The 13,016-nt window shown below is 47.9% G+C and overlaps 1 protein-coding gene across 1 annotated transcript in view; it reads right to left on the bottom strand.

The window, feature by feature from the left end:
* Window positions 1-4,392: 4,392 nt before the first annotated feature.
* ror2 (receptor tyrosine kinase-like orphan receptor 2) overlaps window positions 4,393-13,016 on the bottom strand; it is a gene marked incomplete at both ends in the record, with an annotated part of 83,648 nt that continues 75,024 nt past the window's right edge. The window contains 5 exons of the mRNA XM_080842568.1: window positions 4,393-5,856; window positions 6,321-6,529; window positions 7,243-7,488; window positions 8,541-8,861; window positions 11,013-11,134. Of these exons, the coding sequence (XP_080698694.1) occupies window positions 4,393-5,856; window positions 6,321-6,529; window positions 7,243-7,488; window positions 8,541-8,861; window positions 11,013-11,134 (2,362 nt within the window). The remainder of the gene's footprint in view (window positions 5,857-6,320; window positions 6,530-7,242; window positions 7,489-8,540; window positions 8,862-11,012; window positions 11,135-13,016) is intronic.

The raw sequence follows: 13,016 nt of genomic DNA, 5'->3' as shown, positions 1-13,016 counted from the left end.
CTTATTACGAAATTGGACATAGGCATTCAACCTAAAGATCAGACTTGGCAATAAACGGCCTCTCTTTTGAAATACATCACCGTCATTTGATCATGACTGTGCGAATAGGAAGTATTGAAATATGTGATATTGGTTAACGGGAAGTTTCTAATTGATCTCGTAAACTTATCCAAGCTCAAATCAGCATAATAACTGAATACAGCGCCATGCAAGTGAATGACGTAAAGAGGACATTAACCTTTCCAAGCAGCATAAAACATACAATAAGGATACAGTTACTGTCTTTATCTGTTAATGTAGTGTGACCTGTTCATTGCAGACAGATTTTCAGGGATCTAACAGTCTTATACCACATGTTCAAGTGATGATGCAAAGCAGTTATCAGGGTACATAATCAATAGACCAAGCAACACTGACCCCTTTCGATTGGTTCAGGGGAAACAGGTAATGAAGTTGCACAAGTGGGAAGATCACGTAAGGTGTCCACTATGTCAGTTATGACGTAACAAATAATGCTTTATCGAGACAGTGAAGAATACACTTAAAACAACAGCAGGACAAGTGAATCTGCGGGATCTGATAGATTTGTTTTTAAGTGCGAATGCTTGCCGACTACAAAATCCAAATCTTCTTGGCATATGCCCATTTTCCTTTAATTTACCGGCTTATTTACCCCAAGCAGTCGACTCAATCTTACAATTCATGAATTTTAAACGCCAATGAATGATCATTTTTATTCACAAGAAATCATGTTAAAAGTCCCATCACAAATTTATGGCAGATGTTTGCCATCAAGGTCAAGTGCGCCATCTTCTGGCAGTAAATCTCGGTATGCTTCAAAGGAAACTACTAATTAGGCTAATTGGTGACGAAGGTTAGGGGAAATTAAATGGAGTAAAATGTACAATCCCAAATCATTACCTGTCAGTTATAATGCTCAAATGTTTGTTATGATATTTAAACAAACAAGCAAGATGTGAGAAGCTCTCAATGTATAGCCTACAAATAAGCGCACAAAACGTATTAGTCCCACAGTCCCGTGAATCAACTCATAGGACAAATCACAATTCTAATACAGTACTGATCATGGAGACATTTGGGGTTTATCCATTTTAAGAATGCGTTTTATTGTTATCATAGCTGGAAAAATACAACAGCGCTTCACTCAAAAATCCACGCTCAGAAACAAGACGACGTGCCCGCCTTGCTTACCATTTAGTTTGCATTGACAACACGTGTCCTCCGATGTCAGGAAAGATGATGGCAGACAACTTTAAAGTTTTTTTTTTTTTTTTTTTTTTTTTTTACAAAATTTACATTTCCTTAAGATCGATTATGGTAAAAAAAAAAAAAAAACATGGTAAAAAAAAAATCTCTGATGTAGGCTATCTGTAAACATCTTGGCTGTCAGCGTACCGCAAGTACTGTGTACTAGGATTTGGATATCGTGCCTTACAGTAGCCTACACTCGCAGTTTATAGTCTTTTACATCTTCTTCAGAGGGGTAAATGTTAGTCCTTTGAAACGTTATAATTTTCCCCCCATCATTTGGAAACTAATTCACACTGTTCTTTTTCACAGTGTTCTTCAGTACGTTTTCATAATTTGACTGTTCTGGTGTGTTCTGCTGATCTTGAATCGCAATTTGTGTGGCAAAAGAGGCATCGAAGCACCGCCGTCTATTGGTTTAATGCTTTCTACATATTTTGTCACTTCAGTAATCTCATGTTTTCTGGAGTCAATCGGACGCACATCTTCTCTTGGGGAAGACAACCACGCCGGGTGATTATCCATAGGCCGCGCAGGGACCTTGCCATGTTGGTCTGTACCACCAGTAGGGTTCGGATATTCTCGGTGTTGATAAATCTGTGGATACATTGTTCCATTAAATCCCAAATCAACTGGATCGGAGTACATTTTCTCCGCACACTTCCCTCTCATATCTCGGTTGGCAAGTTCGTTATATGTAAGGGCGCCAATCTGGTTAAACGGGCATGTTAGAGTACAGTTACCGGACAAATTGCTTGATGGAAGATAGAATACAGGGTGAACGTTTGATCCAGCATTCCCAGAAGGTAGGCCTATGTTAGTCACCGGTGGAAGACACGAGACTCTAGATGTACCAAGTCCCTCATACGACCAATAATTCATGCCACGTTCTGACGTCGTTTGCGCTGGAGCGAGTAAAGGTGTCCGACCGAGGGCTTCGTAAAAGCAGTGTTTCATTGAGTCCTGGTGAGGTTGGCTGTCAGAGCTACTGCACTGGACTGAGGACAGTACCGCCTTGAGTTTCTCATTCTCACGCAGGAGTTGCACGGTCCGGGTCTCCAGTAGGTACTCCTCCATGCGTTTACGCTGCCTCGACCTCTTCGCTGCTTCGTTATTCCTGTTCCGTTTGAACCAGTATTTGCCATCTTTTTGCTCCTCTGGAATGAATTCGCGTTTACGCCGTGTCCCAACATTTGCTTTGATCGCAGAACCCAAGTTTTTACCCAAGATGGATTTTGCGTAAAGGTGATAGGCGCTGTCTGGAGTGCACCTGCAGTTCGGCTCCTGCAGAGGAAAGCAATGAGCCATAGAGGACGCTTCGCCGGGAAGATATTAAGTTTTGGACCTTAATAATGTTTCGTTGTAAGGGTGGTCGGCTGAGCTAGAATACCGGCTCGCACATCCGATATTTTTAATATCACAAATTCTAAATGCACTGTCGTCGGTGACTTACGCGTTGTTAAATAATTGGACATATCCAAAATCCAATTTATTTAGAGAATTGACAGTCACGCCCCTTATGTTAAATAAGCTTTCTGTATGGCCATCGACACGTCCGGAGTGTTAAGACTGTATGTTTAACACTTGTCACCGTCACGTGGGCCACCTCCACTGAGACGTCAAACTTTTGTAATGGTCGTAATGCTACAGGTCAGCTACAGGATCATACATAGGCTATCACATAACATATCACCCAACTGACTCAGTGTAGTATTTAAAACATCATGCTTGTAAAAAACACATCATTAATACGTGTAACAGTTTGATTTTTTTTGTTACTTCTTTTTATTGGACACTCCAAGTGACAGGATGTACACAATATACGATTAACTCTTGTCATAACAGCTTGGTTAAAAAAAAGCAGGTATCTGGTGGCAAGGACATAAAAGTAACACCACTGGCTAAACAAACGTTGCCTCAAGAAAAGGCAAACACATAAAATAACAAAAACAAAAAAAAAAATCATCAACAACGTATTGTTTTTTGTTTTAAAAATTACATAAATTACAAATCTTTACAACATAGTATCAAAGTTGAAAAGAGTAGAATCTAAAAATGACATTAAAAGGCATATGTTCACAACGGGGCGGTTGTTTGCAGAACTGTATGACGTGTAGGTCTGAGCCTACTGAGTGTCTTCGCTGTCTAGCGTACTGTGGTTCCGTCAGCGATGATGTCCCCTCAACTCATTATGTTGTGTAAGTAACTATGTCCACAGGCTGAGAGGGCTAAGGCGATTAACTTCATCATGTTGTGATCATCTTGTCCGAGGCCTATGAGCCTTAACTAGTTCTTTGAACACTTTAAAATGAACTCATTACAGGTCAAGAAGCCAATAGTGACAGCGGGCGAGGAGGCCATTATGGTCAAATGTTCAGGGAGAAGGATCAGTGACCAACATTACCTAGACCATATCCTGTTTGAGAAAGAAAAACAACCAAAACAAAACATGAAAGAGAAACAAGAAAACAGGTCTTGTTGCACAGCAACAGTAAGAACATCAATTCTTCTGAATGGCGTTGCAACAAAGTGACACTGTCCATGACACATGGCAGAGGGCATCCACAGTGCAGAGGCTAGGAAGGCTCCATTCTTCATCACGGTCATCTGAGATTACAACTGCTGGGATTCCCAGAGACCCAACACTAAATAGTGATGATGAGAGACACACACACGCACACGCACACGCACACGCACACGCACACGCACACGCGCACACACACGCACACACACACACACACACACACACACACACACACACACATTAACCTCCCCAACACACACACACACACACACACACACACACACACACACACACACACACACACGACACACACACACCAAAGCCTGAATGCCAAACAAAATCCCAAAGTCCTAGAGCATCACATCAGTGACTGCTGAAAAAACAAACCAACGCCCCCCATAAATTACAATTCAGTTATTGTTTCATTCAAAATGTCTTCCCTTCACTTAGTTTTTTTTTTTCCTACTCATGTACAGTTGACTAACAAGAAAAAAAATGAAGTCTCGCTCTCTAACAAGAGTTCTGTTCCGTTTGGTTCCGTTGGGGTTCCTAGAGAGCCCACCCTATGCTTCGGCGTGGGCCGTCATGGTTCCGTACCCCTATGCGTCGCCGTGGTGGCCGTCATGGTTCTCTATCTGGGGGCTCTCGCTGTCCCCCAGCAGCTCCGTCTCCGGGACCGACGACGTGCCCTCGCTGTGGCGTCCGTTCTGCGACGCCCCGTCGGCGGCCATGTTGTTGTCCTCCTCGGGCGCCTTGGCGTTGTCCTCGTTGAGCAGGATGACGCGCTCGCCGCCCGAGGCGTTGGACGGGGCCGTGGTAACGTAGCCCGTGCTGGTGGAGCCGCTGCCGCTGTGGTGCGAGCCGGCCTTGGCCACCATCTGTGGCGCCATCTGCTGGTGGGACATCTGCATGGGGATCTGCATGGGGTAGAAGTTCTGCATGTACGGGTAGGCGGGCATGGGCTGGTACCCGTTGACGGGGATGTAGAGCTGCGGCGCCATGGGCCTCATCGGCCCCTTCATGGACATGAACTGGGGCTGCTGCTGCGGTTGCTGGGGGAACGGCGAGTTCTTCTTGGGGCCCATGTAGCGGGCGACGCTGATGTTGCTCACGGGGCTGGTGCTCAGGGAGCTGGTCTGCGTGGCGTTGCTGTTGGCGCCGGACGTCTGCGCCGAGCCGCTGTTGTAGTTGGACAGGCTCTCCCAGGTGCGCAGGCGCGCGTGGATGTCCTTGAAGCGGGGCCGCCGCGCCGGGAACTCGTTCCAGCACTCCAGCATCAGCGTGTAGATCCACGCCGGGCAGTCGTCCGGGCAACCCAGCACCTGCCGGTTGCGCACCATCTCCATCACGTCCTGGTTGGCGTAGCCGCAGTACGGCTGCAGCCCGTAGCTGAAGATCTCCCACAGCACCACGCCGAACGACCAGATGTCCGAGTCGACGGAGAACTTCCCGTACATGATGGCCTCGGGAGACATCCAGCGGATGGGGAAGAGGGTGGTGCCCATCAGCTTGTAGTAGTCGGCCGAGTAGACCTCGCGGAACAGGCCCAGGTCCAGGATCTTGACGTTGAGCTTGTCGTAGACTAAGATGTTGCGGGCGGCCAGGTCCTTGTGCACCACGTGGTGGCTGGACAGGTACTCCATCCCCGCGGCGACCTGCGTGACGACGTGCAGGAAGTCGGCCTGCTCCAGCGTGGACTTGACCGTCTTGTCGTCGTCCGAGCTGCCCATGTCGGAGTTGGGCGAGCGCATGACCAGGAACTCGTGCAGGTCGCCGTGGCTGGAGAAGCTGAAGATCATGCTCATGGGCTGCTCCTTGAAGACCACGCCCAGCAGGCACACGATGTTGGGGTGCTGCAGGCGCGAGCGCAGCATGGCCTCCTGACGGAACTCCTCGCGCAGAGCCCCCTCGTCCTTGTCCTTCACCGTCTTGATGGCCGCCACCTGGGTCTGCTCGCCTGGCGCCGTGCCGTACAGGTGGCCCTTGTAGACCTTGCCGAAGCGGTCCTCGCCGAGCTCCTCCATGAAGCGCACCGCCGAGAGGTTGATCTCACGGAGCTTGGCCTGGGGAGAAGAAGAAGACAACGCTATGTCAGACTGTGTCGAGTGCTACACTTTGACCTACAATGATAATGGGTAATGTGTGTGAACGTTAGTGAACATGGACAGCACTCTAACACTCTACCCTGCTGATTGATGCACCTTTAAATATGTACATACATCTAGGGAGGCGGATAAGTGCCGCATGGAGGCGGATGAGTGCCGCATCGAGCCGTATAGAGCCAGATGAGTGCCGTATAGAGCCAGATGAGTGCCGTATAGAGGCAGATGAGTGCTGTATAGTGGCAGATGAGTGCCGTATAGAGGCAGATGAATGCCGTATAGAGGCAGATGAGTGCTGTATAGTGGCAGATGAGTGCCGTATAGAGGCAGATGAGTGCCGTATAGAGGCAGATGAATGTCGTATCGTGCCGTATTGATCCATATGCAGGCGGATGAGTGCTGTAGTGTCGGCGGAGGTTCCTCACCTGGTGTTTGTGGTGGTTGAGGAGGGGCAGCTCCATGTCCTGACTGGGTGAAGCGGTGAGCTGGCGGCGGGTGGGCGTGTCTGGGTGGGCATCCTTCTGCTTGTTGCGGCACATGCACACCAGGAAGAAGAGGCAGGCGATCACCATGGGGATGGCGATGCTGGGGATGAGGATGTACAGGATCTCCTTCTTCACGTTCTCTGGAGGCTCTGCAGACGCATGGGACACACACCAGGACTGAACAACAGTCTCACACACACCAGGACTGAACAACAGTCTCAAACACACCAGGACTGAACAACAGTCTCAAACACACCAGGACTGAACAACAGTCTCAAACACACTTCTGAGCATTTACTTTTAATCTGATCTATGCACACAAACCAGGATGTCATGTTTTAATTTGTTATTCTGAAGACCGAGAGTATTATACTGTCATACTGTGTTATAATAATGATGAGAGTATTATACTGTCATGCTGTGTAATAATGATGGTGATAGACTGCTTAGAGTATTATACTGGTAATATTGTGTACTAATGATGGTGATAGACTCTTGAGAGTATTATACTGTTATACTGTGTAATAATGATGGTGATAGACTCTTGAGAGTATTATACTGTTATACTGTGTACTAATGATGGTGATAGACTCTTGAGAGTATTATACTGTTATACTGTGTAATAATGATGGTGATAGACTCTTGAGAGTATTATACTGTTATACTGTGTACTAATGATGGTGATAGACTCTTGAGAGTATTATACTGGTAATACTGTGTACTATTATGATGGTGATAGACTCTTGCAGGGGGTCCAGGGTTAGGGTTAGGGTTGTATCTAGTATCTATACATGTGTCTATGGGTGTGTGTGTGTGTGTGTGTGTGTGTGTGTGTGTGTGTCTCTATGGGTGTTCTACTCACTGCAGGGGCGGATGTCACACAGGTCAGCCCTGGCGTGGGGGTCGAGTGTGAAGCACCATGGCGCCTCCATCTGGCCACCGGGGTTCCTGCAGAAGTTGTGCCCGCCCCGGAGCTCGGGGTACTCGATGGGGGTGAGGTGGTGGCTGTGGGGGTACTGGCTGCTCCACGGCTGGCACTGGTGGCCCGACCGGGTGAAGCTGACCGCGCCCCTGTAGTTGGCGCCCGTGCCGTTGTAACAGCTGTGATCTGTGGGGAGGAACGCTGAGAGTTAATAATAATAAAAATGATAATAATAATAATAATAATAATAATACATTTTATTTATAGGGCGCCTTTCAAGAAACCCAAGGTCGCCTTACAACAGTGACTAATACAGTGAATAATACAGTAACAAAATATTTAGAAAGTTAGTATTATTAGTGTGTGTTGGTCTGGAACAGGGATGACCACTAGGGGGTGCTCTTCACACACGAGTGGAGAGATTTCTACTGTAGAACCCCAAGTCTAGGACATCATGACGAATGTGTCTTGGAAGTTGCCTTCAGTAGAGTCATTTCATCACACTTAAGAATACAAAATGGCCGTCTGCCAAAGGACAGGCTTTATAAATGACACCCCCTGGCATTCCACGTCACCACAGCAAAGAGAAAGAAATAAGATAATAGCCTGAATATTTTTGTTAACAACAACTCATGTTGAAGCTCGTGATCTTCACACTTAGTAGTACATGCGAAAATATGCTTCTGTGTCACGCTTGACAAATGTGTGTGTGTGTGTGTGTGTGTGTGTGTGTGTGTGTGTGAGAGAGAATGTGTGTGTGTGTGTGTGTGTGTCTGGACTCCCTCCCAGAGCAGACGTCTGTGGGTTCTCTGGCATCGCTCAGCAGTCTGTGCATTCACTGGACATGTTTCCAGTTGGCACGCCACCAACCCAGCCGCCGCTCTGCCAACCCTCGTTCTTGGCACAGCCTACGGATACCACCTACGGGCTCTCAGACAGTACCCACCCTTCTCTCCCCAACCTCCCCTGGGATAAACATCAGTGTGCCCTTCCATCTACATGTGTCCCAGGCGGTACCCCTACTTCCACCTACATGTCCCCAGTTGGTGTGTGAGTGTGTGTGTGAGTGTGTGAGTGTGTGAGTGTGTGAGTGTGTGTGTGTGTATGTGTGTGTGTGTGTGTGTGTGTGTGTGTGTGTGTGTGTTCCACCTACATGTCCCCAGGCGGTGAGTGTGTGAGTGTGTGAGTGCGTGTGTGTGTGTGTGTAGTGTGCGTGTGTGTGTGTGTGCTCCACCTACATGTCCCCAGGCGGTCGGTGGGCACGCCGATGCGCATGCATGTGGCTGCGTCGGGGGATCCGGGGTGGGGCAGCAGGGCGCAGTTGGGCAGCTCCAGCTGCATGAGGAGGTGGGGGTTGGACCGCGCCACCGTGTACTCGAAGTTGCACAGGTCGTTCTCCAGCGCCTCACACTCGTCACGGCACAGCTGCCGTCGCCGCGGCAACCCTCGCCCCCCCGCCTCGTCACACAGCGGGAACACCTGGTGGCAGAAGGAGGGGATGGCGAACTGGGAGCACTGGTCCGAGAGCTGCGTGGACGTGCCGATCATGGTGAAGGCGGCTGAACACCGAATGTGTGTGTGTGTGTGAGAGAGACAGACAGGGGGCAGGGGAGAGAGAGAGAGAGAGAGAGAGAGAGAGAGAGAGAGAGAGAGAGAGAGAGAGATGAATATGAAGAAATAAAGATTGAGAGGGAGACAGACAGATGGAAAAATAGAAAAGGAGAGAAAGTAAAAAATACGTTATTACTTTTCAACGATTTAGTCTAAACCATTTACAACCAGCGGCAAAATACCGACTTCGTCATGAAACAATTTGTATTCCATAAAAGGAAAGGCAGTAGGCAGCAATGCAGTTGAAAATGATATAAACAGTGTTATTCAACAGGAAAAGTACGACTCCTTATCTCCTCAACAAGTTCAAATATTTAGTTGACAGCAAGCCAGTCGAGGAATAGACTCCACACACATAAGCCCCTTTCTATTTAGGGAATTTTTCCACCCAAAGGTAAGGACGCAGACTCCTCTGTAGTGGAATTAAATATCAGTAACGATGTTGAACTCGAGCGAACTCAATTTCCTGAGGGACATCGGGCCAAACATGACATCAACAGAAAAACAACTCTTGAGTGACAGGCGTCGTAAAATAATCTTTTCAGACAGACATTATGGCCCATTTCTGTCTTGAGCACCTATGATGAGATTAAACTACTTAAACTTTGTATTTCTGCCTCATTCCCATGCCTTAAAGTTGCATTTAGTAACTCAATCTGAACTTGGCCTGCGATGGCAAAGGAAAAAAACATGCAAATGACTCTTGGCCCTCTAGCAAGACTGATATGTGGAAACAATCTTCTGCCAATTCTATTAGATACATTACATATTTTTAAATGTGCGCCATCCAATCCTATACCGGTCTTAAGTAAATAATAACTCCCTTATGTTCTCTCAGGCTTTCTTTTACAATAATGTAAAGGGCGACACACAGAGAGGCTTGCATCAAGAGGTTTTATAGCGTCTCTGACTATTCGTGAGACAGAGCTTTGTGTAAAAAGCCACAGAAGACCAAAGGAGGAGAAGGAGTGTGTGTGTGTGTGTGTGTGCGTGTGTGTGTGTCTGTGTGTGTGTGTATGTGTGTGTGTGTGTGTCTGTGTGTGTGTCTGTGTGTGTGTGTGTGTGTGTGTGTAAATGAACCAGAAGGAGCTTGTGTGTGTGTGTGTGTGTGTGTGTGTGTGTGTGTGTGTGTGTGTGTGTGTGTGTGTGTGTAAATGAAGTAGAAGGAGCTTGTGTGTGCGTGTGTGCGTGTGTGCGTGTGTGTGTGTGTGTGTGTGTGTGTGTGTGTGTGTGTGTGTGTGTGTGTGTGTGTGTGTGTGTGTGTAAATGGAAGAGAAGGAGCTTGTAAATGCCACAGGACTCAGTGTGATGAGAGCGTGCTGACAGCAGGTCACGGGGAGCAGTCTGATAAAACCATCAGCCAGCCACCATCTTGGATTCCAACTGTCACTCCCGTCACATATGGGCTCACGTCAGAGCGCACGCACACTGGTGCCCATGCAAACCACATGAAGGGGAACGGGACTCAAAATGGCCGCCCTTCCCCCATCAGAGATAACCTTTTACATGGTTTGGAAAACTTGTAAAAAGAAGGGCCAACCTTTGCAGTGGAACAAAAGGGAAATAGGTCTAACTCTAACCATAGATCTATGACTGACCTTAACGATCTAACCCTAGTTCCATCACTGATCATACCTTAACGATCATTTTCTAACCCTAACCTCCCCCCCCCCCCCCCCCCCCCACCTAATATTAACTGAAGAACAACATTATGGCTGACATGTTAAAACAATGAATGTGTTGAGAAATAGCAGCGTAACCTAACGCTGTAAAAACAGTCATACATGACAGACAGGAGACGACTAATGTCTAAAACCGCTGATCACAGGGTGCGGCATAAATAATCGATAATCAATAGCAGTGTGTAATGAACATGTGGTTCAGCGTGCATGGCAGGCCTGTCACTCACCAGTGAAGGAGCTTGTCTGTGTGTGTGTGTGTGTGTGTGTGTGTGTGTGTGTGGTTCAGCGTGCATGGCAGGCCTGTCACTCACCGGTGATGCGGTTCTCACTCTCGCCCTGCATCTGAAGGGACTCCACCCCTGTAGTGTGTGTGTGTGTGTGTGTGTGTGTGTGTGTGTGTGTGGGCCTGTCACTCACCGGTGATGCGGTTCTCACTCTCGCCCTGCATCTGAAGTGACTCCACGTAGATGCTGCGGTTGCCGATGAAGCGGGCACAGGCGATGCCACGGTACGGCTGGCAGAAGCCCTTCTCTTGGCTCCTGGGGAAACACCAATAAGGCCATGATGAGTACACACACACACACACACACACACACACAGACATGCTCCTGGGAAAACACCAATAAGGCCATGATGAGTACACACACACACACACACACACACACACACACACACACACACACACACACACACACACACACACACACACACACACACACACACACACACACACACACAGGCTCCTGGGAAAACACCAATAAGGACATGATGAGTACTCGTTGTACGTACAGACAAAGAAAAAAATCAGGTGACTCCTTCTGCAAGCACACAGTGCACTGATACATAGGTCAAATGAAGCCACTGCAGTTCCATATGGAGAGAAGAGTAGACCATAGAATCAGAAAATGATGAGCAGATTCAGCCCAGAAGAGATTAGCAATATGTGCAAGGCATGCAAGGAAAAACAGTGGTGTGTGTGTGTGTGTGTGTGTGAGTGTGTGAGAGAGAAAGAAAGAGCCAGGGGGTGTGAGAATGTATTACATCCTCAGACAAGAGGAAATAAGACATTCCTACAATCAAAGTTGTTTCCTCAAAAGACTTAAGCAATTGGGTTTATCTCATCTGTCCATCTCCTCCCCCGCTTCCCACCCTAACCCTCCTGCAACCATTTCACTCCCTTAGATTACAACCCAAGCAGTCCACATACACACACACACACACACACACACACACACACACACACACACACACACACACACACACACACACCTCAGCCACCCTGGACCCAAGGCAAAGTCATAGCTGACACGTTCACTAAGAGACAACTCCCAGCTCACAAAGAGAAAAAAGCGCCCGGCTCAAAGCAGCTGGCTCCTCCGTGGCATCCCAGACACGGTGGCGGGAGCGTGACCCTCTCTTCCCCTGCTGCTGGGGTGAAGATGGGCCGCATTCCCAATGCCTGATGGGAAAACACAAGCGCCTCTGCCCGTAAGCCGACACCTCCCCCAGGAGCCGCCATCGCTGCGCTGGCACAAGGGTGGCATTTTAATGTGTGTGTGTGTGTGTGTGTGTGTGTGTGTGTGTGTGTGTGTGTGTGTGTGTGTGTGTGTGCACACTGCGCTGGCACAAGGGTGGCATTTTAATTAGACAGCTCAGACAAGGGAGGGTGCCGCCGCCGCCACTGCCGTGCCCCTGACAATGCTGCCGACATGACACAGTGGTGATCACATACACACACGCACAGGCATATATATAGATACACACACACTGACACTGACACACACACACAAACACACACATATATATGAATACCACACACATTCTAAGTGCTGACAAGTCTCACACAAAAAGGACAACAGACACCCACACTAGTATAATCAACACACGCTCCAACTAAGGTCAAAGTTCATCTGGAGGTCAGTGGAGGACTGCAGAGGTCAAAGAAGGACACTGAAAACACACAAGCCCTAAGACAAGATGGAATAGCAACCATGAGGCACAGAGGCACATAGATCCATCCGGACCAGAAAGACACCCAAAAACACACACACACACACACACACACACACACACACACACACACACACACACCCACACACAGTTCTGGATGCTTCTACTGGTGTGAATCCAGTTATTGCGTAAGAGGCCTATCAAAGGAGCTGTGCGTAGAATTGCAGTGAGGCGGCAGATTGCAACCAACCGAATACTTGCGTGTATGAGAACTACGGTGGCCATCAGGTCCAATAAAAACACCACAGGCCACCACTGCAGTGCTATATGGCACAGGTGCAAGGGAAAATTGAGGTAAAAAAAACTGGGGGAATCAGTTTGTTTTCCTTATAAATAATGCAACATTTGTATAATGTAGTAGCTGTTGGAGTTTGAGGAAAAGGCTGTGCTTTAAGAGAATACACCGGGTAC

This window comes from Sprattus sprattus (assembly GCF_963457725.1).
Source record: "Sprattus sprattus genome assembly, chromosome: 7".
Taxonomy (NCBI): domain Eukaryota; kingdom Metazoa; phylum Chordata; class Actinopteri; order Clupeiformes; family Clupeidae; genus Sprattus; species Sprattus sprattus.
This window is presented reverse-complemented; position numbering and strand designations above follow the sequence as displayed.